The sequence below is a fragment of the Macaca thibetana genome, chromosome 1 (genome assembly GCF_024542745.1).
Source record: "Macaca thibetana thibetana isolate TM-01 chromosome 1, ASM2454274v1, whole genome shotgun sequence".
Taxonomy (NCBI): domain Eukaryota; kingdom Metazoa; phylum Chordata; class Mammalia; order Primates; family Cercopithecidae; genus Macaca; species Macaca thibetana.
Window position 1 is genome coordinate 157,572,836 of NC_065578.1, and position 27,292 is coordinate 157,600,127.

General features: G+C 55.4%; 1 protein-coding gene across 2 annotated transcripts; it reads right to left on the reverse strand.

Moving 5' to 3' along the window:
- Nucleotides 1-742: 742 nt before the first annotated feature.
- Nucleotides 743-27,292, reverse strand: CDK18 (cyclin dependent kinase 18). Of its 2 annotated transcripts, none has more exons than XM_050763606.1 (16): nucleotides 22,288-27,292; nucleotides 10,764-10,914; nucleotides 10,342-10,574; nucleotides 9,700-9,825; nucleotides 8,860-8,916; nucleotides 7,902-8,016; nucleotides 7,620-7,714; nucleotides 7,254-7,316; nucleotides 5,851-5,974; nucleotides 5,600-5,720; nucleotides 4,390-4,487; nucleotides 4,055-4,160; nucleotides 3,919-3,961; nucleotides 3,137-3,227; nucleotides 2,809-2,886; nucleotides 743-2,174 (listed from the first exon to the last, which is right to left on the reverse strand). In XM_050763606.1, exons 1-16 carry the CDS (start codon nucleotides 22,486-22,488, stop codon nucleotides 2,140-2,142), a joined length of 1,737 nt encoding a protein of 578 aa, XP_050619563.1. In that variant the 5' UTR covers nucleotides 22,489-27,292; the 3' UTR covers nucleotides 743-2,139. The 2 variants fall into 2 exon arrangements, with proteins under 2 accessions (XP_050619563.1, XP_050619566.1); XM_050763609.1 differs by having other exon boundaries at nucleotides 10,432-10,574; nucleotides 22,288-27,288.

A 27,292-nucleotide genomic window follows, 5' to 3' on the forward strand; every position in this document is an offset into this window, starting at 1 on the left:
CCTGGACACTGAATTGGACAACAGCAGGATTCTGAGCACTTTGGGAGCTGTGTGTGATGTGGGCAGGGGTTGCGTCCAGATCAAAGATGGGGAGGTGGTCTAGGCAACAGCAGGAGGTGTATTCGAGGTCTGCAGTAATGCTCGCAGGGCCTGAATTACAGCAAGGCTCACACCCTCATCCTGCTGCCCTGGTCTTGGCCATCTCCCATGTCAACCCCATCTTGATCCTGCCTCCTCCCTCCCCAGAAGCCAGGGGGCCATTTGGTGCTGGGAACACAGGCATCATCTGCACGGCCAGACCCCAGACCCCTGCCCAGGAGTCCTTCTTTGCTCTCCTGGCCAGCCCCACCCCACAGGCACCAACTTGGGCCAATGCCAGGCCACAGGTCAGACTCCCAGGCCTGGGGCTCCTCTGCCTACCCACAACCACCAGTGATGCTCCTCAGCAAAAGCCAACTTCTCGCTCCAAACGCAGCAGCACCCAGGATACAGCAGGGGGAATGCTAGGCACCTGTCCCACAGCCTGGGGTGAGGCGGAGGTCAGAGATACACACAAATCAAACTCTCTCCTCATTTTATATATATATATACAACACACACACACACACACACACACACATGCACACAACCACGCCCCACCCACACTCATTAGGCCTGGAGAGGGGCCTTCGGTTCTCCATCTTTGGCATCAATCTATCAAAATCAGCTTTTCTGTATGAGACCGCTCGCTCCTTTCTGTACAACATGAATTAAATATATTATCCGTCTCTGCGCTGAGTCACAGGATGTTCACAGTACCGTGGGGAGGAGTGGAGGGTGGGGGCCTGAGGTGGGCAGGGCAGGGGCCCTGGGTAGAAAGGTGAGGCTAGCCTCCCCTTGGCCTGTGCCATTCAGGATCAGTCCAGTGCTGAGGACACCTGGGGGATACAGAGGCGAGCCTTCTTCAGGGGCCCTGGCCCCCCAGGCTCCCGGCCCCCCGAGGCAAGTGTCTCAGCATCACAGCCTGCTCCTGGTCCACATTCCTCTACCTCAGATGGTGGCATTTATACCTCTCCCTGTCGTGGCTGCCCTCTGGGGTGGCAGGGGCTCGGGAAAGCTGGTATTGGGATCAGGTGGACACGAGCCACAAGGGCCGGGAAGGAGGGATGGGGAGGCTGTGCGACCCTCCGGGAGCTGAGGTCAGCCCGGTACCAGCGTCAGGGTGACTCTGCATATCTGGGTGCTGTCCCCAGGACCCTGACCAGGCCTGGCTAATCGGAGCCCCAGGATGATAAGATAAGCAGAAGCCACCTGGGGAAGGGGTGGACAGGCAGGAGCCGGTCACAGCTCCAAGGGCAGTGAGCACGCTACCACCTGCCAATTTAAGGCAACTCCATTCAGACTGGTGAGCTGGGTGGGGGCTGGCTGAGGTGGCAGGCGTGCAACTGGCGGACCCAGGCCACCTCTGGACATAGCTGGGCATCCAAGCATGCCGGCGCTGCTCAGCCACGGTTCAAGCCAGAGGGTGTCGGGGGAATGAGGGTGGGGTAGGGCTGATGGAAAGAAAGGGGACTACTACTCCTTTTGTTGCTGTGGGACACCTGCCAGGTAGGGCAGGCTTTGGCACACATGTGGTTACCTAGGATTCCAGGGTCCCAGAGAGCATGCCATGTCTCTTCTTGCTCTCAGAAGGGAAAAAGATGAAACATCTGTGGGCTCCAAGGGACCAGAAAAGGGGACTACCAAACTGGCCCTAGGCAGGCCCCTGGGGGAGGAGGGTAAAGCCTGTATCCAGGGCACAGTGCCCATCCTGGCGCCTTAATTCTCTCGCCCATGTGCATCCCACGCAGGTGCCCAAACACTTCAGGGTGGGAGAGGGTACAAGGTCCCCCCTCTCTCTCATGTCTTCTCAGGGAAGCAGCTCATGCCAGCCCCAACGTGGGTAATGGAGGGGTTGGTATGCAGGTGAGGACTACTGGGGAGGCACGTGGGAAGCACAGAGAAGAAACAGCCGTGGCCAGCAGGGCTGCCAAACGGTCTTCTGGGCTGGCTGTCAGCCCTCGTTCTTCAGTCTTCCGAGGGCCACACAGGTTCCGTCCTACCCGAATTTGTGGTCCATGTGATCTCTTGTCCTTTGGGCCACGGCAGGGTGGGCGCGGCTCAGAAGATGCTCTGCCGCCTGTTCTTCCCTCGTCCTGGAGAATGGAGGAGGTGGGGCTGCAGCGAAGAGGCTGGGCCAAGGCATACCCTAGACCAGCAGGGACAGTCACTGTCCCCCAGAGCTGCTCTGACAGAGCAAGCAAGGGCATGCACGCAGGAGCGGGTCCGACCTGGTGTCAAATCCCATCTCTGCTACTTACTAGCTGCATGTCTTGTGATTTAACCTCCCAGAGCCTCAGTTTCATTGACTATGAAATGGGGAACAGTAGTAGTACCAACTTCAAGGGGTGTTTTAAGGATTAAAGGACAGGATGCATGGGAAGCATTTGTCAATGTCCAAGGCCATTGACTGTTCTAGGAACAAAGGACCGTTCTCCCAGGATGGAATCTGATTAGAGAGCTCAGAGTTTGCAAAGAGAATGCACCAGAGACAGCATGCCTCTTTGCCAGGGCTACTGTCAAACACAATGTCCTGTCTGGGGTGAGGGTTGAAGAGGGAAGAGCTGGACGAGGAAGCCTAGGCAGGAGAAACCAACCCCTTCTCTGCTCCCTGAAGACTCCAAAGGGAAGAAAGTGGCGGAGGGACCATGGGATTCCCCACTGGGGAGGGGTAGCCTGTCCTGGCTTCCACTAACAAGGGAAGGGCTCCAGGAGAGCACAAGCCCCTACCTGGCTGCTGGAAGGCCAAGCCTCGGTAGCCTGGGTCCTTCTGGAGCTGGATCTCTTTCAGGGAGAAGATGGAGGCAGCTGGGGGAGAGGACATGGTGGAGAGAGAGCTGGGTGGAGCGGGACCAACTGAGCCCTGGAGGCAGCGTCTCATTTCCACTGTTTGCCCCCTCAGTTTGCAGTGAGAACCCCAGCAGGGGAGGCCAGGTGCCCAGGGCTGCTCAGCTGGGCCTGGGGCTTCTGGCCTCTTTGTTCTGGTTCTTCTACCCACACTCACCACCCCCTTTCCTTGGTTCTGGGTGGCCCTGCTCCCTGCCCGGACAACACTCACTGTCTTCAAGCTGGTGCACACGCTCTCCCAAAGATCGGAAGTAGGGGTGACTCAGGGCAGCCTCTGCTGACATGCGACTCTTGGATTCATACTGAAAGGCACAGGGTGGGGCTATTGGGCCCTGGCTGGGGGGCTGCAGGGAACCCTCTGAGCAGCAGGACTCTTGTGCTGGTTAGAGCACCAAGGTGGGTGGGGCTTGAGACTAACAGGAGAAGCCCTAGGTCAGCCTCCAGCCCCTACCACAAATCCAACCTCAAGCCATCTCAAGACTCAGGGGAAGGCTCCTTGGTCTCCAGCCACCAGAAAAAACCAGAAATGAAACTTGAGGACAGTGACCTTCTCTTGAGATAGAAATACAGATGCAAACCAACCATGATTAGAAGGAGAACATAGTGTTGTGCCGATAACGACCCTTCATCGTGTGCCTTAGAAGACAAGCACCACACTAAGTGTGTCCTGTCATCTCAATGTATCCTCACTGCCAGCTTATAAAATAGGAATTAATCCCACTTTGCAGTGGAGGAAACGGAGACATGGAGGAGCTCTGTAACTTGCCCAGAGCTACACAGCTAGTAACGGTTTGGGCTCGCAGTGCAGAGACTCCAGAGGATGTGTATGGAGGCCAGCGCTCCCCTGGGCCTTGGGGTGGAGAGTACAGGGAAGATGTTTCAAAGACGTGTGAACACACGAGCCACAGAAGTTGGGACGTAGGCCTAGCATGGGGCACGGGGACTTCGGCTCTTTGGCTGCCTCTCCCTGGGCCCCGCCGGGAGGTCACTCACCGGGAGCAGGCTGCTTAGGAGGTGGATGCCATCCGTATCCAACCTGCAAGGAGAAGGCGCGGACACAGGCTGTGCCTGAGCGGGGGTGGGAGAGCCAGGGCTACAGCAGGAGGGGCGGTGCGGGCGCCGGGGCTACCTGGGCGCGTGGTTGATGAGCGGCTGCGGGAGGTAGCGGGGGAAGCTGTAGGTGCGGAACTCGGAGAAGGCGGTCACGCCCGGCCACGTCTCTTCTGTGGGGGTCCCTGGGGAGACGAGAGAAGGTGGGGAGGGCCTGAGTGAGGCCCAGGGCCAAGGCCGACTTGAAAGGAACGCAACGTAGCAGGTGGGAGCAAAGATGGCCGAGGCCACAGGGGGGTCCCCGCCCGGGAGAGAACTAGGCGAGCCGCTCCTCCCCGTCCCGCTGGGCGCCTGGGCTGGACGGAGTTCCGGCGCCCCCTGGTGGTGAGAGGGGCGGAGCAGCGGGAGACTGACCGAGGAGGCGGAAGATGAGGTGCAGCTCCTCCTTGACTGTGGAGCCCGGGAAGAGGGGCCTCCCTGTGGCCATCTCGTAGTGGATGCAGCCCACGCCCCTGCGGGGAGCAAGGGGCAGGGGCGGCATCAGGCAGGGGCGGCCGCCCTTCCTAGGGCTGCTCCACCAGGGCACCAACGACGACCTGCCACAGCTGGCTGCAGGGGTCGTGGCTCTGGCGGCGGAGGGGTGGCCCAGGGCAGTGGAGGCTCCTAGAACTGCCCAGCCCCCACTACAGCCCCTCTCTGGGGGCTTCCCTGGGCTCGGGAAAGCTGCGACCTCTCCCCTTTCGCTCTGTGAGGTTTGGGTCTGTGCAGCCAGCGCCCATGTGGCAATTCTCTCAGCAGTGTTGTCTCAAACTCTCTCCACTGTGTGCCCCACTGGAAGAGAGAAGTACATAAATCCGTTCTCCGGGGGAACCTCGGGGCGGAGTCACAGCAGCCATTCATCACCACTGGCGGTTCGGCTTGCAATTTGGGCTGATTTTTCATTTTACACCAAATCATACGCTTGTTCATTTTAACATAAAAATAGTACTTGTCTTTCAAAATTTTCACTGGGACTGATGCTTGGGGAAGATTCATCGTATTTACTATAGGGGCCCTCCTGGACTCTCTGGGTCTCTGGTAACCTCCCACAGGCCCCTGGGGGAGGGTCTATTTAAGCCAGGGAAACCCTAACCGATTATATTTCAGACTTAATTTTTTTTTTTTTTTTTTTTTTTTTTTTTTTGAGACGGAGTCTCGCTCTGTCACCCAGGCTGGAGTGCAGTGGCCGGATTTCAGCTCACTGCAAGCTCCGCCTCCCGGGTTCACGCCATTCTCCTGCCTCAGCCTCCGGAGTAGCTGGGACTACAGGCGCCCACCACCTCGCCCGGCTAGTTTTTTGTATTTTTTAGTAGAGACGGGGTTTCACCGGGTTAGCCAGGATGGTCTCGATCTCCTGACCTTGTGATCCGCCCGTCTCGGCCTCCCAAAGTGCTGGGATTACAGGCTTGAGCCACCGCGCCCGGCCCAGACTTAATTTTTTAACATCTAGTTCAGCAGGATGTCACATGGCTTTTAGGCAAAGGAAGTTAGGAAGTTCTTCCCCGAGGCCCTTGGGGCAGCAAGAGAGTCTGGAGGTGTGGCCAGGCCTGTCCTCCCCTCCTCAGTCCCGACAGCGCTCACTCACCACATATCAATGGGGGTGGAGTACTCTGTGGATCCCAGCAGCACATCAGGGGGCCTGTACCACAGGGTCACCACCTCATTGGAGTAGGTCTTTGTGGGCACTGACTTGGCCCTGGCCAGTCCTGGGGGCAGACATGTCACTGGACCTCTGTCCACAGGTGCTGTGGGGTTGACTGCTATGCCCTCCCCCACTGCACCCACACCTTGAGGCACCCCAGTGGCATCAGACCCCGGCCCTAGCCCCAGCCTCACCGAAGTCGGCCAGCTTCAGCTCCCCCTTCTCGTTGATGAGCAGGTTCTGGGGCTTCAGGTCCCGGTGCAGGATCTTGCGGTGGTGACAGTAGGCGAGGCCCCGGAGCAGCTGGAACATGAAAATCTGGGAGAGGGGGAAGAGAAATGTGAGGTGGAAGGTGGTCCTAAGCCTCTGCTCCAAGACTGGGACCGGGATGGGGGCAGGGGTTTGGCAGTGAGGTCAGCACAAGCCCCTCATTCTCCTGCCCACCCTGCAGCCCCCATCCTGGGCCCAACCCACACCAGGGAGTCCCATCCAGAGGGGAGGACACCAGGGATGCAGAAGAGGCAGTGAGTGTGGGGGAGGCCAGAGAAGTCTCAGTCAGGAGCACGGGGGTCAGGATGCCTGCCTATGTGGAGACATATGTGCTTGATCTTTTTTTTTTTTTTTTTTTTTCTTTTTGAGACAGCGTTTTACTCTGTCACCCAGGCTGGAATGCAGTGGCGTGATCATGGCTCACTGCGGCCTCAACCTCCCGGGTTCAAGTGGTCCTCCTGCCTCAGCCTCTCAAGCAGCTGGGACTATGGGTGCACGCTACTGTGCCAGGCTAATTTTTCAATTTTTAGTAGAGATGAGGTCTTGCCATGTTGCCCAGGCTGGTCTCAAACTCCTGGGTTCAAGCCATCTTCCTGCCCTGGCCTCCCAGTGCTGGGATTGCAGGCATGGGCCAACACGCCCAGCCTTGATTCTTTAACAAACACCAGAAGAGGTCATTCATAACCCCCAGTTTCCCCAGAAGCCTCCCTGCATTCTGGCAGGTAGCTCACACTCCCATTTGACAGATGGGGAAACTGATGTTCAGAGTTGGGAGTGGATTTTTTTTTTTTTTTTTTTTTTTTTTTGAGACGGAGTCTGGCTCTGTCGCCCAGGCTGGAGTGCAGTGGCCGGATCTCAGCTCACTGCAAGCTCCGCCTCCCGGGTTTACGCCATTCTCCTGCCTCAGCCTCCGGAGTAGCTGGGACCACAGGCGCCCGCCACCTCGCCCGGCTAGTTTTTTGTATTTTTTAGTAGAGACGGGGTTTCACTGTGTTAGCCAGGATGGTCTCGATCTCCTGACCTTGTGATCCGCCCGTCTCAGCCTCCCAAAGTGCTGGGATTACAGGCTTGAGCCACCGTGCCCGGCTGGGAGTGGATTTTATACCAACAGCTAGACAGTGGCAGAGAGTGTGTGTCTGTTCCTGGGGTAAAGTGCTCAACCCAGTTCCTAGACTCGTTGATGGCACTGCCCTCTCTCTCTTTCCCAGGTGAGAAGGTCTGAGCCACCCCTGGAGCAGCCGGATCCCTGGAGGTGAGAGTGGGTCCCCGCACTGGGCTACTGAACAGGTGGCTGCCAAGATGGGGGGCCCTGCCCCTGAGGCCTCACCTTGACGTTGTGCATGCTCATGAGGTTCCCACAGTGATCCAGATACTGCTTCAGGTCACTGTCCTGGAACACAGAGCGTGACTCAGTCCTGCCCCATGGCCAGAAGCCCGGACACAGGCTGAGGAGAGGAAGCCCCTCCCTGGGAAGGGCCCACGCCCACTAATGGGACAGGTCCCTGGCTTGAGCCACCCCTAAGCCTGAGCTCTTGGCCCACTCCTGCACGGGAACATCTGAGAACCTGATTCCAGAACAAGGCCTGGTTCGCCCTCATCCCACCTCTCCCACTTCCTCAGCTTCCCACTCCCCTACCCACACCCTGTTTCTACCACAAGAGGGAGAGGCTGCCAGCCCCAGCCCGACTCTCACCAGGTACTCAAACACCAGGGTGAGGGACCGATCTGTGTGGATGAGGTCATGCAGGGTCACAATATTGGCGTGCTTCAGGTTCTTCAGCAGAGACACTGCGGGGAGACGGGCCTGCCTGGGTCCCCAGGACGCCATGTGTCCCCATACCCTCTTTTCTTGGGGTCAGCTCCAGGAGTCCCACTCCAGCAATGACCCTCCACCCCCAGCTCCTACCAGGGCGCAGGCTGGTGAACCCCTCCTCCTGAAGCCCCAGGGGCAGTGTGGGAGCCTAGGACGCTGTACCCTCTCGGATGGCAGTGCAGGGCGCTCCCTCCTCATGCTCCAGCCGGATCTCTTTCAGGGCCACGAGGTTCTCCGTCAGTTTGCTGCGCCCTTTGAAGACTGTGGCATAGGTGCCCTGGGATGGAGGGCCGCAGCGGTCCCAGGCACATTCAGGTGCTGCTGGCCTCTGCCCAGTGTCTCCCCATTTGTGCCTCTGCCTGGGCTATGACTGGGGCCTGAGTGCCCTTCCTCCCTTCACTGACATGCTGTTTCCTCCAAAGCCTACTTCCTCCAGGAAGCATCCCTAATGACCCCCAGTTGGAGTGAATCCGTCCTTCCTCTAAGCCCCAGCACGCCGTGTGCCCCTCTATGATAACACCAGGTTTTTTCTTCCCTATATGATGCTGATGTTTACACAGAGGTCACCTCTTTGGGCTCCTGGAGGGAAAGGGCTGTGTGTTGCCCTCTCTGTAAACCTTCACCCACCCCAGGCCTCTGCACAGTGACAACAGAAATACGTAAGTGATATAGCACTTCCTATGTGCCAGGCATTGTCTGCGTGCTGTACATAACCTGCCCAATCCTCGCAATAACCTTATGTGATAGGACAGTTACTATCTCATTGGACAGAGGAAGAAACTGAGGCACACAGAGAGGTCATGTAACTCACCAAAGGTCACAGAGCTAGTAAATGGCGGAGGTAGGTTTTGAACCCAGGCAAGAAGGACTTGAAGAAAAAAAAAAAAAAGACTGGATTCTGCCCAGGGCCATGGCTACTCTATCCTCACGCCCTCCTTCAGGATCTGAGCCCATTTCAACCCCTGCCAAAGCCTGGGCCAGAGTGCACGGCCAAGACTGTGCACCTCTATGGGGCAGGGGCCATGAGAGGGCCAACCAAAGAGGGCCGACCAGGGAGGTCTGCCCCTCCTCCAAGCCATCCTGCCTGGCTATTTGGAGAAGACCATACCCAGCCTCTTACCTCTCCCAGTTTGTCCAGTTTCACGTAAGTTTCCAGTTTCCCAAAGCCAATGTCTGACTGCGAGGGAGAGACACAGAATGCCATGAGCTTGAAGCCCTTAGCAGCTCCACAGACATGACACCTCCCCCAACTCCAGCCTCTGGGAGGGAAGGGATGAGACCCCATGGTGGAAGGGGCTCGTTTTCCCTTTATCCCTGTGATAAAGGACAGAGCTCATGGAAGTGTGAGTTTCTTCCTCTCAGGACAGCCGAGAGTGTGGAGCCCAGGGCTGTGGCACCTGGGATTGTTGCACATCTTGGCTACCTGTGTCTCCGACTGAGACCACAAGCTCCTCCAGAGTGAACGCTGCCTTTTTTCCCGTTTTACCTTGAGTGTCCAGTTCAGAACCCACCTACCTGATGGTGTGTCTCATCAGCACACTTCTAGCTCAGGTGTATCCAACCCTTAACAAGACGGATTCCCGGACCCCCTAGCCGGAGAGGCTGATTCTATAGGCATCTGGAGGGGTCTTAGAGTCTGTGTTTTGTAAGATGTCCCAAACAGCTCTGATAGGCAGCTAGGACTGGAAGGCACATGCCAGCTGGCCTATTGATCTTAACCATGTGGAGATCGTGGGACCTGGTGTGGGCTTAGAGTCCCATTCTAGCCCAAGTGGGACCCATCTAGGAAATGGATGATGTAGGAGGACGATCTAGTTGAATGCACTCAAGCCAGCAGGTGGCGCCAGAGGCCCAGGAATCTTCCTGGAAACACCATATAGGCCTCAGCTGGGACTGATATGCCTGTGCTGGGAAGGGCATATCACCCCACCTTGTGTCCTCTGACCCTCTTGGGACTCACCAGGGAGGCCCGGCGGGACATGCGGCTGGGCGGCTTGGGCAGATCTGGGCTCTCCATCTGTAGCTTCTGTAGGAATTCCTGGGGCAGGCGGATATCCATGGGCAGAGAGAGCCTCTTGCTGACGTCCTGTGGTGACAGGGATGAGATGGGGACACCACTGTTGGCTTCAGGGTAGCTAGGGCTGTGGGGCCCCAGACGCTCACTCTGGACCTAGCGTTCCCTGCAGAACAACCATTCAGAGCCCAATCACAGGCTGTGACCCCAAGCTCACAGCTGCTCCCAGTGTGTGCTCAAGACATACACATGAACACCCGGGGCTGCTGTGTGACCTTAGCACAACCAGGTCACTCTCCGCCTCTCTGGGCCACAGTATCACCATCTGTGCAACATCAATCTCATGCCCTTACAGGCACTGATTCTGTAAGTATATTTTTTCATATATTTGGGCCTATGTGTGTGGATCAAATAGTCAAATTGTCTAGCCCTTGCTAAGTTCAGGAATGTTCTAAGCACTTGGCATAGATTAACCCATTTAATCCATGATGACCATTTTAAAGACAAGGAGACCATGGTGCACAGAGGTTGAGTAACTTGCTCAAAGTCACAGAGCTAATGAATGGCAGAGCTGGAATTTGAACTCACAAAGTCTGGCTGTAAGGCAGCTGCCCTCCTGTGCACACCCCTGTGCGTACATCCTGCCACCTTCCGGGGCAGAGCTCCAGAGGCCCTCACCTCCATGGAGAAGCGGCGCTGGTTCTGCCGCCGCTGGAACTGCACGCCAGGGGACAGCTGCCCCAGCTCCTCCCCGCTGTCCGTTGGGGAGAAGGTGCTGCACTCCTGCGGGGGGTCTCTGCCAAGAGGCCCGAGCTGCAAGTCTAAGAGGGACAGGCATCAGCTCCCCTCCCTGCCTCTCTGCCCTGAGGGAGAGGAGGGTAGCCCCCCCTCCCCCAGCCCTGTGCTCCTCTCCTAAGGCCAGTGGGGAGGGGGTGGGCAGGGAGGGGAAGGAGGTGCCTGGGGAGTGTCTGGTAAGTGGGAGAGGTGCTGGGTGGACCCAGACCTCTCACCCTCGTTCCGCCGGTTGTGGAGCTGGTTGAATTGCTCTGTGAATTCAGCCAAGGATTCTTCGATGGTCTCAGTGCGGGGCACTGACAGGGAGAAACGGCGCTTAAAGTTCTTCATCTTGTTCATGATCATGAGGGACCGGGCAGCCAGGTCCTGAGATGGGAGGTGTGAGAAGAGCAGGTGAAATGAACAAGGCATACCAGTCTGGGTCTCCACCAACTGGGAATTCAGCTGTCTCTTTCCATCAAGTTCTGTCGACCTGTATGCCACCATCACTGGGAGCCAGGGTTGTGTCTTCTCCAAAGTTTGACCCCCCTGAGGGTGGGTGTTCACCCTCTTCTTCCCAGTTACCCTCTTCCTCTCAGCACTGCCCCCATCTCCCGCCAACAACCCACCCGGCCACACCCCGTGCAGTTCTCTATGGACCACTTAGTCCAGCAAAGTACTGGTCATAATAGCAGGCATGATGTGCAAAGAGGATCCTGAAGGCCCCCCAGACCTGAGCCCTTTAGCTGCTAGAGGTCTAGAGAGTTCTGGGGGAAGGGCTGGGGTGGCAGGGAGGGTGCCAGAACCGGGCAGTCGTTGGGCCAGGAGAAATTTACTAACTTGTGTCCAAGGGCTTGAATGTGTCAACGGCCAGTAAATCTTACTGACCAAGGCCCATAAACTGAATGTCAGCTTGGCCAACACCCTTGGGACATGATTGGGTCCAAACCTCATTTCACCTCTGATACTGACACATGAAGGTCCCTGCTCTGGCACGCCCCAGGAGGCAAGAGGGGAAAAGGAGGAGGGAGGGGAAGAGTGCATCAGAGCTGGCCAGCTGCATCTCCTCTCCAGCTGAAATATGGGAGGTAAAGAACAGTGGAAGGTCTCAGGGCAAACACAGAGGCTTGCCAGAAATACAGTCGAGCCCTAGGGAAGATGAGGCCTGATCTCTGCTGGCCTCTTCCCAGGCCAGAGCCCTCCAGGCAGGCAGGTATCCCCTACTGAGAACACCATGCAGGAGCAGTGTGAGCTTTCTGCCCACCCCCACGGCCCTGTCCCCAACCATGAAAGCTTTCTTCTTCAGGCTCTCCAGCTCCTCGTGCCCTCTGGTCTTAGGGGAGGAGCACAGGGCTGGGGGAGGGGGGCTACCCTCCTCTCCCTCAGGACAGAGAGGCAGGGAGGGGAGCTGATGCCTGTCCCTCTTAGACTTGCAGCTCTATCCTCTTGGCAGAGACACCCCCATAGAGGATGCCCTGCTGGCCACCCAATGAGACCCATGCAACTGCTTTTTCCTGCAGACCCTCCTTTCTCCCTCCTGCCCTGAAAACCCAGAGCAGCACTGTCCCACCTCCCCTCCACTTCCCTTCATGGTTTCCTACATGCTCAGTGCAGCCCCCCGTCATCCTGCTCTGCACACATTGCCCTTGAGGCCTCACAAGGGCTTCTGCCCATGCCAGCAAGAAGGCACCAAGGGGTGAGCCCTATGATGGGCTGCGCTGCACCCGCTCCCAGCTGTTACCCATGCATCAGGCACAGCCCACTCCTGGAGGATGCTCTCAGCCCTGCCACTGGCCAGCACCTGGTTGCCAAGGCGACCAGGCCTTTCCCGAATCCTCCTGGTTTAAGGGATTATGGATCAGTAACATGTTGGCTTTGCTTAATGATCACATCCTTCTGTCCTCAGCCAGCCTGCAAAGGGTCCTCTGTCTGGCAGCGCATGCTCCTGGCTGCCCCCAAACACAGCTCAGTGGTGGCCGTCCAGCCACCCTGATCCCAGCCGAGATTCATGGCTGGGTACGAACAGGCTCTCCTTCATTCCTTCAGCAGGCTGGCACCTCTCAGAGTGGAGGCCTCGGGTTTGCAGTGCTAGGAAGGTCCATCTCTGTCAGTGGGCCCTGAAGTCTCACTCAGTTCCACTCAACAAACAAACTGGCCGGGCATGGTGGCTCACGCCTATAATCCCAGCACTTTGGGAGGCTGAGGCAGGTGGATCACTTGAGGTCAGGAGTTCGAGACCAGCCTGGCCAAACATGGCGAAATCCTGTCTCTACTAAAAATACAAAAAAAAATTAGTGGGGCGTGGTGGCACATGCCTGTGATCCCAGTTACTTGGGAGACTGAGGCAGGAGAATCGCTTGAACCCTGGAGGTGGAGGTTGCAGTGAGTGGAGATTGCGCCATTGCACTCCAGCCTGGGTGACAGAGCAAGACTCTGTCTCAAAAAACAAACAAACAAACAAAAAAAACTGAACACCTAATATGCGCCAGCATTGTGCCAGGCATGAGGGTTTCAGAGGCAAGTAAAGGGTGGTCCCTATTCTCAAGGAACTCAGGGGCTGGTGATGCCTCCTTTGATGAGAAGGTAGCTGAAAGTGCTTCCTCTTTGGCTTCCTTGGCAAAGCCCACCAGCCTTGGACTTTCCTGATTCCCCATCCCTAAACTCCTTCCTGTCAGTCATCTTCAGCTGCTCCTCCATGGCTCTGTGCGATGTCTCAGGTCTGCTGTCTGCAGGACTCTTGCAGACAGGAAGCTTCCAGAGGGCAGCCACCAAGCCTCACACTTGTGTATAGCATCCAGGCCACTGGAGGCTTCGTGATGGTGGCAGGAGGTATGGGTCCCAGTGACAAGAGGACCCAGACACTCCTACCTGGTGACTCCCATTTCCAAGTAAGATAGGAGAGTGGAGATGGCCCCCTTTACAGATCAATTATTTTCTTTTTTTTTTTTCTTTTTTTTTTTTTTTTTTTTTTTTGAGATGGAGTCTCACTGTCACCCAAGCTGGAGTGCAGTGGTGTGATCTTGGCTCACTGCAACCTTCCGGGCTCAGGCAATTATCATGCCTCAGCCTCCCGAGTAGCTGGGATTACAGGCCTGCACCACCACACCCAGCTAATTTTTGTGTTTTCAGTAGAGACAGGGTTTCACCATGTTGGCTAGGCTGGTCTCGAACTCCTGACCTCAAGTGATCTGCCTGCCTCGACCTCCCAAAATGCTGGGATTACCGGCATGAGCCACTGCACTCAGCCAACTATTTTCAAAGACAGCTGAGCATTAGAATCACCAGGGAGCATTGTAAAAAAATTCAGATTCCTAGGTCTTACCCTGAGATTCTGGAACTGAGGTTCTGAGAATGGTGTCTGGGAAAATGCATTTGAAAAAACATCTCCAATGATGTACACCTGGAGCCGTGACCAGGAAACATCTAAGGTCCAGGTCAGGGACAGTTATCTGCCCAGGCTTCCAGACTACCCTCCTGTGCTGAGGCAGGGGATCTTCAGAGCAGGAGGCCCCCCACAGGAGAGAAAGTCTCTGTCCTGGAAGCCGGCGGCGCATCTGCACGGCACCAACCGATGTCCCCGTGCTTTGTCATGGTTGTTCTCTGGGGGTGGGGAGAGGCGGGCACTTGGCTCCCTGGGGTCTGAGCTCTGCCAGGAGGGAGACCAGCCACACCCCTTTCTAAAAACAGGGCTTCCCCATAAAACTGTCCTGCAGTCTGGGATTTATGGGATGGCCTGTTGGATTTGCAGCTCAGGAATCTACAAGTAGCAGCCATAAATCTCACACCCTTGCTCTCGATTGTAGGCTGAGGGGAGGGGAGCTCATTAAAAGCCTCCGGGAAGGAGGCCCCCCATTTCTGCAAGACAAAGGAGATTCAGCCCTGAGTCACACCTGCTCTCCCCAAGGTTCAGTGAGGAGCAAGGAGCCACCAGCCTGTGCCTGGGGTGGGGTGAACGCAGGGAGGCGGAGGGAGGGTGAGGCCAGAGGCAGCTGAGTGGAGCAAGAATGTGGGGCCAAGCAGTGCAGGCGATGCAGACCAGCTGTTCTCCACCCGCAGGAGAGGAGCCCGAGAGGAAGTGTCTGTCAGTAGCAGGAGGGATGGGGGTCAGATGTAGGATGGACTTCCTGATGGAGGGATGGAGGTCAGATGTAGGATGGACTTCCTGATGGTGACAGGGGAGCAGGCGGTGGGGGTGGTGACCACAGCAGAGTGGATGTCTCTCTCTGCTGGGGACAATCGGGGCATTGAACCCAGCAGGGTCTTGGGTGTGACAGGGCAGACTGGGCAGTGAATAGTCTGTTGTTCCCTAGGTCAAGACACAAGATGCCTCTGTCGTTTTTCCCTTGGGAGAGTCAGCTCCTCAGATTTGGGGGTTGAGGGGGAAGGGAGACAGGAAAAAGGCCTGTCACCTTAGTGCTGTCTGCCCCTCACCCCCAAGTGGGGACAGAAGGACTCAGTATGACCAGCCTGAGGCCAGCCCAGGGCCAGGCACAGCACAGCCTTTGTCCTCAGGCCAAGGAGCCATCTGGGGCTGTCCCCGTGCAACTGGTGCCAGGGGAAGAGGGCAATGGGCATCCAGGGATGCTGGCCTGGCAGTGGGGGGTGGGGGAAGTTGAAGGAGCAGAGTCCCACTGAGGAGCTGCAGGGTGGGCAGGCAGACCCCAGCCAGCCTCCCCTCCCACCTCCCTGCCCAGGTAAGTCATAAAGCTCTCAGCCCGCTCCAGTTGCTTCCTTCCAGGGACACAGCAGCCGGCCCAGAACTTCCTGCTGGTGCCAGAGCCATGAGTGGCACAGAAGGAGGAAGGAGGAGCCAGGCTGGGAGGAAAGCCAGCACTTGCCAGAGGCCACTGTGCACCCAGTGAGCAGGGCTGGCCTCCCAGAATGTTAGCAGGGGAAGATGCTCACACACCCTCCATCCCCATCCCTTGCCCAGTGAAGATGCTGAGGCTCCAAGAAGGGAAATGACTTGCTCGAGATCATGCAGCAGTTTCCTGGTTGTTGCGAAGTGCACAAACGTGACCGTATTGCTCCTTTCTTCTCCTGCCTGGAGCCCTCCCTGCCCTTGCCCCTTCCCTGTGGCCTAGGCTTGACTGTTTTCTCCCACTCTGAATTGCATGCCAAACAAACCCAAACTCTGGTGCTACCACTAGCGGGCTGTGGAATCGCAATAACGTTATAAAACCCCTCTCACTCCTGGCTCCAATCATTCATTCGCCAATCATTGAACACCTGCTGCATGCCAGGCACTGTTGCAGACCCTGAGAATCACAGATGAATGAAACAGATATTAATTCCTTTCCTAATACCTTCCATCAGGGGCAGGGAGGTGCAGACAATACACAGAATGAATACACAGTATGATGGATGGTGACAAGTGCAATGATGGGAATTCATGCAGGAAAGAGGGAAGGTGTGGGAAGTGCAGTTGCAAGTTTAAGCAGGGTGGTCAGGAAGGCCTCCCCGAGAAGCAGGTGACATCTCAGGAGAAATCCAGAGTAGGTATAAGGTGAGGGGGTCAGTCTTGCAGGGTCTGGGAGAAGCAGGTCAGCCAGGGAACAGCAGGGGCAAAGGTCCTGAGGCAGAAGTGAGTCTGGTTCACTGCAGGATGATGATGTGGCTGGAGAGGATGCTGGATGGGAGCGTGGAGCAGCTGTGTTGGGCCTCGAGGGGTAAGGAGGGCTTGATCAGATGACTGACATGATCTCACTGAGGCTTTAACACGCTGCTGTGTTGAGAACAGACAAGGGGAGCAATGGGAGAGCAGGGAGCCCGGGCAGGAGGCTGCTGCTGAGGCCCAGGGGAGAGAGCTTGGTGGTGGCTGGGACCAGTGTGGAGCAGCGGAGGTGGTGAGAAGTGGCTGGATTCAGGCTATGTTTTGAAGGTGGAGCCAAAGAGCTTTGCAGATGGATTGCATGTTGTGGGTGAGAAAAGAGTCAAGCATGACTCTGCAGGGTTTTGGCCAAGCAGCCGGAGTGGAGGGATGGAACAGTCACTGGAGGAGACAAGGCATTCTGGGAGTAGTGGTTTCAGTGGGAAGACCACGAGTTGGATGTTGAGCAGGTGACATTTTCAATGTCCAGTGGTATCTGAGTGGACATGCTGGGTGAGCCAACACAACACACCGCTGGCACAGGGAAGATGTCCAGCAAAGCTTGGCTCTCGTCTCTCAAGTTCCTGCCCAGACAAAAAGAGTCCTCATATAAACTTCATCAAACATCCACGCAGACTTCCTTATTGAAAAGTGCTTTCGGATTCCAGGATAGAAGAGGGCCAGGAGACAGGGAGCAGGATCATCTCTTGGCAGATGTGAGGGGGAGAAGGGCCAGGGAGGCAGGGTCCCCCCTCCTTAGACAACTGCAGGGCCACTCAGGGTGGGGCCCGTGCAAGGCAGGGAACCCTGGCTCCTGGCAGACAATCTCCATCTTCTATCTTAGGAGGAAAGAAAGCTCCACAGAGCAGGCCCGGCCAGCCCCAGGGCCCCAGTGTCCAGACAGGGCAGATTCCCAGCCCACTGACTGCTGGGACAACCTGTCCCAGGCCCCAGACCTAACACCTGCCCTGGGGCCGGACCCCTGAAAGACCTTGACCTAGAGACCATGGAGGTGGAGAAGGAGGTTGGTGGAGCATCCTGGGAATCTGGGATGCTGTACACTGGAGAGCGGGAAAGCCAGCTTCACTTCTTTTTTTTTTTTTTTTTTGAGACGGAGTCTCGCTCTGCCGCCCAGGCTGGAGTGCAGTGGCCGGATCTCAGCTCACTGCAAGCTCCGCCTCCCGGGTTCACGCCATTCTCCTGCCTCAGTCTCCCGAGTAGCTGGGACTACAGGCGCCCGCCACCTCGCCCGGCTAGTTTTTTGTATTTTTAGTAGAGACGGGGTTTCACCGTGTTAACCAGGATGGTCTCGATCTCCTGACCTCGTGATTCGCCCGTCTCGGCCTCCCAAAGTGCTGGGATTACAGGCTTGAGCCACCGCGCCCGGCCCAGCTTCACTTCTTAAGCTCCTGGGGCCAGGACTGGAGTCTCCTCCCAGCAAACCCCTTCAAGATGCCTCTTTGCCCTCCTCTTGAACAAAGCCCCGATTCCCCAGCCTGCACCTAAAGGCCCTTCAAGATCTGGGGCCCCTTCCTCTCTGGCTTTGCCCCTCCTCGTTGTCCCCTGCATGCTGTATAAGTCCATGGGGCCTTCAGGAGCTTCCCGGAACTCACCCCACACCCCCAGGACCACCAGGTGCCCCTCCTTCAATGGGGCATGACTTTTCACCTGTCTCCCTCACCTGGAGCACATTGGTCTCTATGCCTGGTGCTGGTGGCATACAGCAGGCACATGTCTGCTTTACAGGCACATATGGAGCATCTGCTGTGTTCCAGGCACATGTTAGATGCATCCCCAAGTCCCTCTTTTTGTTTTGTTTGCTTTTCTTTTCAATCTTGGTCTCTGTGGGCCCGGGGGCAGGGGTTGGGGGATGTAACTTGCGGCTGCCCACTATCTGAAGCCCATAGGGTCTGCCCCTCAGTCACGAAGGCTGACCACCAGCCAGGATCCCTATGACACCCTGTCTCCCAGTCCCTGCCCCCGCCTCGGTCACTCAGCCACTTTGGGCTTTGGGTGAATTTCAAATAACTAGAGGCCATGGCTGACCAAGTTTGCAGTCGTCATGAGCTAGGACCTCAGAGACATTCCCTCCTCCCAGGGAGAACTGTGCCTGCTGGGAGCCTGCAGATACCATCTCTTCCTTCATCCTCCAGCTGACCCTGTTCTGCACAGCTGGAGGCCTTAGTCTCCAAGAGCCTGGGACAAACCTCAGGGGAAGCCAGTCACCGCTTAGGTGCCTGCAGCTGTGGTGGCATCAAGCAGCAGAAGCCTTGGGGCCTCCTCACAACCTTGCCCTGCCCCAGCCTAGATGAGAGAGGCTGCAGGCCTGAAATCTTCAGTGTGGTCAGAAATGAGCATAGCCAGGCCTGCAGTCACCCTGCCAATGAACAGATGCTCTGGACAGTCCCGGAGCTCCAGGAGGATTCCCACAGCCTCTGTTTGGAATGCAGGAAGTAGGCGGGGAAGGCCTTCCGGGAGCAATTTGGGCAAACCTGTCGGATGTCTGCTCAGGAGGCAAAGTGGGGATCAGGGTCACCTCTGCTCCAGACAAATGCACCGTTGTCTCCTAAAGTCTCACTCCAACCAGAAATGTCCTGCAGTGAGGAACACACGGTGTCTAGCCCTGCTCTCCAAAATTCTCTGCAGTTTGGGGTCATGGAAGAAACCCCACTTAGTAGCTGTGACCTGGGAAGACACCCTATGCCTCAGTTTCCTTGCTGCTAACTGAGAATAATACTTGGCCTCCAATCCAACCGCCATAAGCGTCCTAGACTTAACTTTTTCAACTGCTTTCTGATGGTGTCGTTTGCCCATTTAAAATCCTTCGCCGGGCGCGGTGGCTCAAGCCTGTAATCCCAGCACTTTGGGAGGTTGAGACTGGCGGATCATGAGGTCAGGAGATCGAGACCATCCTGGCTAACACGGTGAAACCCCGTCTCTACTAAAAAATACAAAAAACTAGCCGGGCGACGTGGCAGGCACCTGTAGTCCCAGCTACTCAGAAAGCTGAGGCAGGAGAATGGCATGAACCCGGGAGGCGGAGCTTGCAGTGAGCTGAGATCACGCCACTGCACTCCAGCCTGGGCGACAGAGTGAGACTCCGTCTCAAAAAAAAAAAATCCTTCAAAGCAGCTGGGGTGGTGGCTCACGCCTGTAATCCCAGCACTTTGGGAGGTCGAGGCGGGCAGATCACCTGAGGTAGGGAGTTCAAGACCAACCTGGCCAATATAGTGAAACCCTGTCTCTACTAAAAATACAAAAATCAGCTGGGCATGGAGGTGCACGCCTGTAATCCCAGCTACTTGGGAGGCTGAGGCAGGAGTATTGCTTGGACCCAGAAGGCAGAGTTTGCAGTGAGCTGAGATGGCACTACTGCACTCCAGCCTGGGTGTTGCAGCGAGACTCCATCTCAAAAAAAAAAAAAAAAAAATCCTTCAAAGCTAACACTGCCTTCAGGAAAAAGTCCAAACTCCAGGGGCTGGCAGACCAGGCCTTTGTATTTGGATCCCTGTCTTCTTGAGTCTCAGCTGTCACCCCTCCCCAAAGGGTCTGGTTTTATCAGATGTACCTGGCATTCCCAGAGCAAACTCCACTCACACCCCACGGCTTTGCAATCATTTGGCCTTGGGATGCCCTTCCTCAATTTTCCCCTCGGTAAAACCACTCCCAAACTCAACTCACGGGTCACTTCCCCTGGGAGGCTGTGCGTGACCACACCTTCTTCCTCTAGGTAGAGTGAGATCCTTCCTCCTTGTCCCTTCCAGAGCAGCCAGCACACACTCATAACTACACTGTGAGATCCTTCAGGACAAGAACAGGGCCTTAACATTTTTGCTTCCCTGGTGCCTTACACAGAGTAAGGAGCCCACCAGGTACTCAGCATTTGTGGAACGCATGGACAAGTGACTGAATGAGGCCATCGAGCCACTGTTTCATGATGACTTGTTTAAGCCTCTTTCCTCTACAGAGATAGACACATGAGATCCCTCAAGGACAAAGACCGTATCTTAGTCACCTTTAAGATCCAGGACACACTGCCACGTGCAATAAATGTTGGTGCCTTTCCTTCCACTTTCAGGCAGGCCAGGGACCTGTTTCTAGATGTATCTTCTCATCAGGCCAGCTCCTGTCCTAGTTGGGACTTGAGCATGAACGGGGTGGGCCTGGCCCTGTCCTCTTTCTGGCCACACTAGAGCAAGCCTAGACTGTCTAATCACCCAGCCCCAGACGCCCCAGGACATGCTTCCTCCTCAGTTTTCTTGGGTCTCAGAGGGAACAGGAATACAGGGATTGGTACCCAAGCAGATGGAGGGGGGACTAGGGACAGACCAACAACGTGCTACTCATCCTGCCATGGGGACCTCTGCATCTCCTCTAGCCTGAAACTCCACTGTCCCCAGCCAGGTGATGGTCCCTATTCCGTGTTCCCACAGCTTTCTGACGTCCCAAGACAGGGCACTTGGCTCCCTGTCCTATAACTGTTTATTTGTCATTTCCCTAGTTTGCCTGTGAGCTTTTTAAGGGCAAGCACTGTGGCGTGACTCGTCACTGCACCCCCAGAGCCTGACCCAAGGCCCAAGACAGAGTGAGCCCTCAAATGACTAGCAAATGATACATGAAAGCTGGACTCTAGGCCTCAGCTGAAACCTGACCCTCCTCCTCTAGCCAGCATGTGGCCCGACAGCAGTGGGAGATGGGCTGGGGCAGTGGGAGCAGTGTCCTGCCCAGCAATTACTCCCCCAGTGAGGTCTGTGGAGGTTTTGGGGCTGGAGGCGCCATCCTACATTGAGGAGTGGACTGGAATGAGAAAAACCCGAATGAGAAGTTCCTCCTGCAACATGCATTGAGCTAGGGCCTCCAGAGCTGTGGGGATGGGGTTTGGAGGGGCCTGTGGCCCTCTTCCTGGCTCTGTCACTCAGGGAAGATTCTCAGAGCCTTGCAGGCAGGTGCACTACTCAGGCTCAGATGTTGGCCTTGACTCCTACAGATGACCCTTCCTGACCCCACACGACCTCGCGTCTAGCCCCTCTGTGTGGCTCCATTTCAGTCCTACTGATGTCCACCCTGCTGCTGTCTGGCTTCCTGAGGCTCAAGGAATAGAGGTATATTGCATCTTCTGGTATTTTCCTTTTGACCCTTTTTGGGGGCCCAGCTAAAGCTGGTCTGCACTCTCTGAGGAGGCTCAGGATGTCCAAGTGATAAGATGGGACAAGGAGCCCTTCTGTCAGTTCTGGTCCTGGGCGTACAGACATCCCAGATCAGAGACTAGAGAAGGGGCAAGGGGCCAGGATAGGCCTGGCCTCCATCTCCCACATCCTCCTGCCTCCAGAGAAAGCCCGCCTTACTCTCCCAGCCAGAGGAGCCCTCTCTGCTCCTTTTAGCAGCCCTCTTTAAAGACCCTTGAGGAAGGTCCTTCCCCAACTGTCTTGTGTTTTTGAGATCCCAAAGTCTGGAACCTTTCCTTAGGTCTTCCTTAAATCCCAGAGGAAACAGCTTCTGTTTCCTCTCCACTTGCTCTGGCACAGAAACTGACGCCTACCATCTTTTATACAATAAATCGGAGAAGAAATGAAGAGTGTCAAATCCACCCACCCAGTAGCCCTCTCTCAGCCAGACATCCCGCATCCAGCTCTCCTGCTGGCCTGTCATGGGACCTTCAGTCATGTCTCTGGGTTTCTCTCCATGCCCAACTTTGGCAACAGAGCTGCAGGGGCCTTTGAGCCTGGCATCCCTGGGGACCTCTCAGTCTCATGAGGAGGGAGGGAAGGGGGAGGATTTCCCAGCATCTCTAAACCGTATTCCTATTTATACTCCACCCCCACCAGGCTGGCCCACGCCACCCAGTGCCCACATTCTGACAGGAACCCCTGGCTGGTCATCTCCAACCTTCCTCATTCCAATCTGAGAGACTGGCTTTAAAAAGCAGCTTCATGTCACCGCCAAGAACTCCACTGGGCTCCTCTGACCAGCTCCCAGTTTCTGGTCACTTGGATTGCCCCGCGTCTCCCTCCCACCAGGCCGGGCCCAGGAGGCCTCCTTGGCCTGCATGGCCTCCTCCAGGCCTCTGAACATCTCATAGTTGTTCAGTTGTTCTCTAAGTGTCCTTTTTCAGTGTCACTCACTCACCAGGGTTCAGCCCCCTCAAAGTCACTCACTCATTTCACAAGCACCTGCTCAGCGCCAGGCACTGTCCTGGGCCCTGGGCCTCGGATTCCACTCCCTTGGCAGCCTGGGTCTCCTCCTGCTTCTTCCTTCCTCCTGGGTCTGGTGGACTCACTTCCTCTACCTGTCTCTTGAATGTCAACACTCCCACAATTCCCTCTTTGGCCCTTTGCTCTTCCCCTCTGGGCATGCTTCCTGGGTGACCTCATCGCCTCCCGAAGTGGAAACCACCACCCGCGTGCTGATGACTCCAGATCTGTAGCCGTGGCCCCATCAAGCCCCTCAGCTCCAGATGCTTGGGTCCAGCTGCCTGCTGGGCACCCTGCCTGGGTGTCCCCCAAGGGTTCAGTTTGAGATGTGTGTGTGTGTGTGTGTGTGTGTGTGTGTATGTGTTTTCTTTTGGAGACGGAATCACCCAGGCTGGAGTGCAGTGGCGCGATCTTGGCTCACTGCAACTTCTGCCTTCTGGGTTCAAGCAATTCTCCTGCCTCAGCTTCCCGAGTAGCTGGGACTACAGGCGGATGACACCACATCCAGCTTAATTTTTTGTATTTTAGTAGAGATGGGGTTTCACCATATTACCCAGGCTGGTCTCGAACTCCTGAGCTCAGGTAATCTGCCCGTCTCGGCATCCCAAAGTGCTAGGATTATAGGTGTGAGCCACCACACCTGGCCGAGATGTGTTTTTAAGTGAAGAAGACAGATGTGTACAGTTTGTAAAAGCTGTATGTATGCAGGATATACACATGTGTCACAGGCATGCACATATAAACACAGCACACTGATAACCCAGAAAGCGGTAAGTCAAAACACCAGCAGTAGTTATTCCTGGGTGGTAGAATTATGGGTGATTTTAATGTCTTCTTTTTGCTTATCTGCATCTTCTAATATTTCCATAATGAACACTTATTGCTTACATAAGAAGAAAAGAGCAACACTTATTTTTAAATGAAAAGAAAGTACTTTTAGATTGAGATCCTGGAGCAGTTTAGTGCAAAGTCTGGAGAGAGCTATGATTATCTTGAGCAGGGGTCAGCAAACCTTTTCTGTAAGAGGCCAGACAGCCACTATTTTAGGCTTTGCGGGCCATAGTCTCTGTTGCAACTCTGCAACTCTGCTTTTGTAGCACAAAAGCACCCATGGGCAAGATGGAAATGAATGAATTTGGCCTCGCACCAGTAAAACTTTACTATGAACACTAACATTTGAATTTTATAAAATTTTTAAGGGTCACAAAACTTTATTTTCTTCTTTTGACTTTTTGTCGACCACTTAAAAATGTAAGAATCATTCTTAGCTCATGGGCCATACACAAACAGGCAGGACTTGGCCAAGAGCTATGGTTTGCCAACCCTTGGCCTTGAGCATCCCGTGCCTATGTAGTGTTTGAATCCAGCATCCATTTCTCTGGGAGGTACTTCTTCTCCTCCTAGTTGACAGGGCTGAGGCATTCCAGGATTTCCTTGCCCATCTGAGCACGGCAGGGACCAGGTACCCAGATATCAGCTGGGGGAAGCCCCTGGCTCTACAGTTTGGAGGAACAGGAGGCTGAGCCCCTCTTGGGGCCCCAGCACACAGCTCGCCTCATTAGCAGCACTGGCAAAAGTCGGAGACTCAGACCAGCAGCCTCCGAAGGGGCTTTGGAAATCCCCTGGTCTGCGCCCTGTTTCAGGCAAAGAAGGCAAGGCTCAGAAAGGTGAGCGATCTGCCCGAGGCCACTGAGAGTGATGGGGCAGAGCTGGAACCACACTGTGGGCTTCTGACTTTGTACAGGGTTGGAAGGGACTGCATGGGTCTGCGTAGAGATGGCACTCTTTTTTTTTTTTTTTTTTTTTTTTTTTTTTTTTTTGAGACGGAGTCTCGCTCTGTCGCCCAGGCTGGAGTGCAGTGGCTGGATCTCAGCTCACTGCAAGCTCCGCTTCCCGGGTTTACGCCATTGTCCTGCCTCAGCCTCCCGAGTAGCTGGGACTACAGGCGCCCGCCACCTCGCCCGGCTAGTTTTTTGTATTTTTAGTAGAGACGGGGTTTCACCATGTTAGCCAGGATGGTCTCGATCTCCTGACCTTATGATCCGCCCGTCTCGGCCTCCCAAAGTGCTGGGATTACAGGCTTGAGCCACCGCGCCCGGCCGGCACTCTCTTTACTGGGTACCACAGCCAAGAAAGTCGCAGCCTCCCCAAGGGCCACCTTCCTTGGGGAAGGAGCCATGCCAGGTTTGGCATCCACACAGAACACGGCGCCCAGCCCAGCCACAGCAGAGGATGCTGCCAGCCGGGCTCCATGGCAAGATCGGGGAGGGGCTCTGTGACCCCTTTCCTGGGCTCATCCCATGCTGCAGGCAGAGTTGGGAGCCAGCGCTGCTTCTATCAAGAGTGATGCCCTCTAGCATAACACCTACCGCCCACCTGCTTCATGTGGGAAGGACAGCCCTGTCCCCTCCTGGGCTGGTCACCCCACATCCTGGGGTGCTGGATGGCTGGGGCCAGAGAAGAGAAGAAGGTCTGGTTCCTGAGAAGACTCCCCAGGCAGAAAAGGGCAGGCTTCTTTAGGGAAGCAAGTCGTGAGGGCAGTAATCATTCCAGAGCTCTGTCTGAATTTCCCTCAATAATGATAAGATGGGGAACAGTGCTCAGAGTGAGGGAGGGTAGACTTTTTTTTTTTTTTTTGAGACAAAGTCTCGCTCTGTCACCCAGACTGGAACGCAGTGGTGTAATCTTGGCTCACTGCAACCTCTGCCTCCCCTGGTTCAAGCGATTCTCGTGCCTCAGCCTCTGGAGTAGCTGGGATTACAGGTGCCTGCCACCACGCCTGGCTAATTTTTGTATTTTTAGTAGAGATGGGGTTTCACCATGTTGGCCAGGCTGGTCTTGAACTCCTGACCTCAGGTGATCCACCCACCTCGGCCTCCCAAATTTCTGGGATTACAGGCGTGAGCCTCCATACCTGGCCAGAAACATTTTAAGAATAGAGTTATCTTCCCAATTTGGGGGCCGAGTCCTGATGTTTGCAGGGACCCTGACTTCAGAAAAAATATCAAGTGGGCCAAAGGCACTGAGAACTACCAAATGTAGCCCACTAACTCTGCCACCACTCCTCAATAATGACATCAGGCAAAGCAAAGAGCTACTGGGCGGACATTATCTCACTGGAGTCCTCGTAAGCACATGAGATAATAGTATTATCCTCCCATTTTATAAAAGAGGAAACTGAAACCTGGATGAGCAAATTACTTAACCTAAGGCAACCAGTTACTGAGTGGAGGAGGTAGAATTTGAACTGACCCCAAAGTCCATAAACTGCCTCCACCCATCGTGGACAGGAGACATACACTCAACATATAAATAATCATGAGTACATCAGCCAGCCATTATTGGGTCATCTTGTCTACCCCGACCCCACCATTTCTAGGGAAGACTTTTATTTAATGGTGGGGGTAGGGAGGCTCAGAGGGTGGGATCATTATCAAGAGTTTCAGGGAAGAGGATCTCATCATAGTCCTTTCAAAAGTTCTGGCCCATGTCTCCCAGAGCAAGCTGTCCAGTCTCTCCAGGTTACTCATGCTGTTAGGGAGCTTTGCTTCAAGACCCGTTTTTTTTTGTTTTTTGTTTTTTTGTTTTTCTGGTTTTTTGGCCCAGGCTGGAGTGCAGTGGTGCGATCTTGGCTCACTGCAACCTCCACCTCCTGGGTTCAAGCAATCCTCCTACCTCAGTCTCCCGAGTAGCTGGGATTACAGGCACATGTCACCACGCCCAGTTAATTGTTGTATTTTTAGGAGAAACAGGGTTTCACCATGTTGGCCAGGCTGGTCTCGAACTCCTGGCCTCAAGTGATCTGCCTGCCTTGACCTCCCAAAGTGCTGGGATTACAGGTGTGAGCACCACACCCAGCCTAAGACCCTTTTCAAATTTTTTTTTTGTGACAAGTTCTCATTCTGTTGCCCAGTCTGGAATGCAGTGATGCAATCATGGATCACTGCAGCCTCAATCTCCTAGGCTCAAGCGATTCTCCCCTCTCAGCCTCCCGAGTAGCTGGGACTACAGGCATGTGCCACCACACCTGGCTAATTTTTGTATTTTTTTGTAGGGGTGGGGTTTTGCCATGTTGCCCAGTCTGGTTTCGAACTCCTGGGCTCAAGCAATCCACCCACCTCCCTTTTTAGTTTAAAACCAAACCTCACACTTGCCTCACTACCCCTCCTCCTCTGCAGATGTAGCTGTGGAGATTCTAGGAGCAGATGGGCTCTCTTTCAGACAGGAGGTCTGGCGGAGATGCGCCCACGGCTTTTCCTCTTCCGGACTTGCTGCTGATCCACTGGCCAGCTCCAGCCAGGCCCAGCTACCAGCTCTGTAGTGTTCCTGGGTCCCAGACCCTCGGCCTGAGCTATTGTGAGCCCAGCCTGTGTGTGCATGTGCATGCACGTGTGTGTGTATAAGCAGCTGTGGGAGCCAGGACAAGATTAACCTTGGTCTGCTCCCACCCTCTGGAAATGGGAAAGTGCCCACTCAGCAGGGAATGCCTGGAGGGCAAAGGTGAAAAGTCCAGGGAAGGGGACGGAAGGGGTTATGGTGGGACGCAGGGCTGAGGAAGAGAAATGTGACTTATTCCCAAAGGTGCCCTAATCAGGTGGACCTGGAACCAGGCTAGCCACTCACTTTGAACAACAGAGCAGAACAGGGACTGCAATTAATTAAGTACCAGGGGAGGGTCCTCCTACCTCAGGGGAAGAAGGCGCTGCCAGAGGCCCCTCAGAGCAGGAGGCTGCTGCCTCTCCAGCTCCCAGTGCCTGTCTCATTCATACCTGCTAGAAGGTAGGGCCCCCACAGCACAGATTCCTGGCCGCTCCTGGAAGATTTCCATCCAACCCATTGCCCTACCACCACCACCATTCTTACACAGAGCCCTCCTCCCTAACCTAGAAGAGCAGTAAAGATTCTGTCTAACTAAGAGCTTGGCGTGATGGGGCTGGGAAAATCTACCTTGGTCTCTAGACCAGCCCTGGTACAATCACTAGGA

What these genes read in the sequence shown, in the direction of transcription:
- CDK18 (XM_050763606.1), bottom strand. Translation starts at nt 22,488, where the DNA reads ATGAGGTCACCCAGGAAGCATGCCCAGAGGGGAAGAGCAAAGGGCCAA. An exon ending in CAGTGCCTGGCGCTGAGCAG is followed by an intron (nt 10,915 to 22,287) that starts GTGCTTGTGAAA and finishes CTCCCATCTCAG; the next exon opens with GACCTGGCTGCCCGGTCCCT. An exon ending in CCTCATCTTCCGCCTCCTCG is followed by an intron (nt 4,161 to 4,389) that starts GTCAGTCTCCCG and finishes TCGTCTCCCCAG; the next exon opens with GGACCCCCACAGAAGAGACG.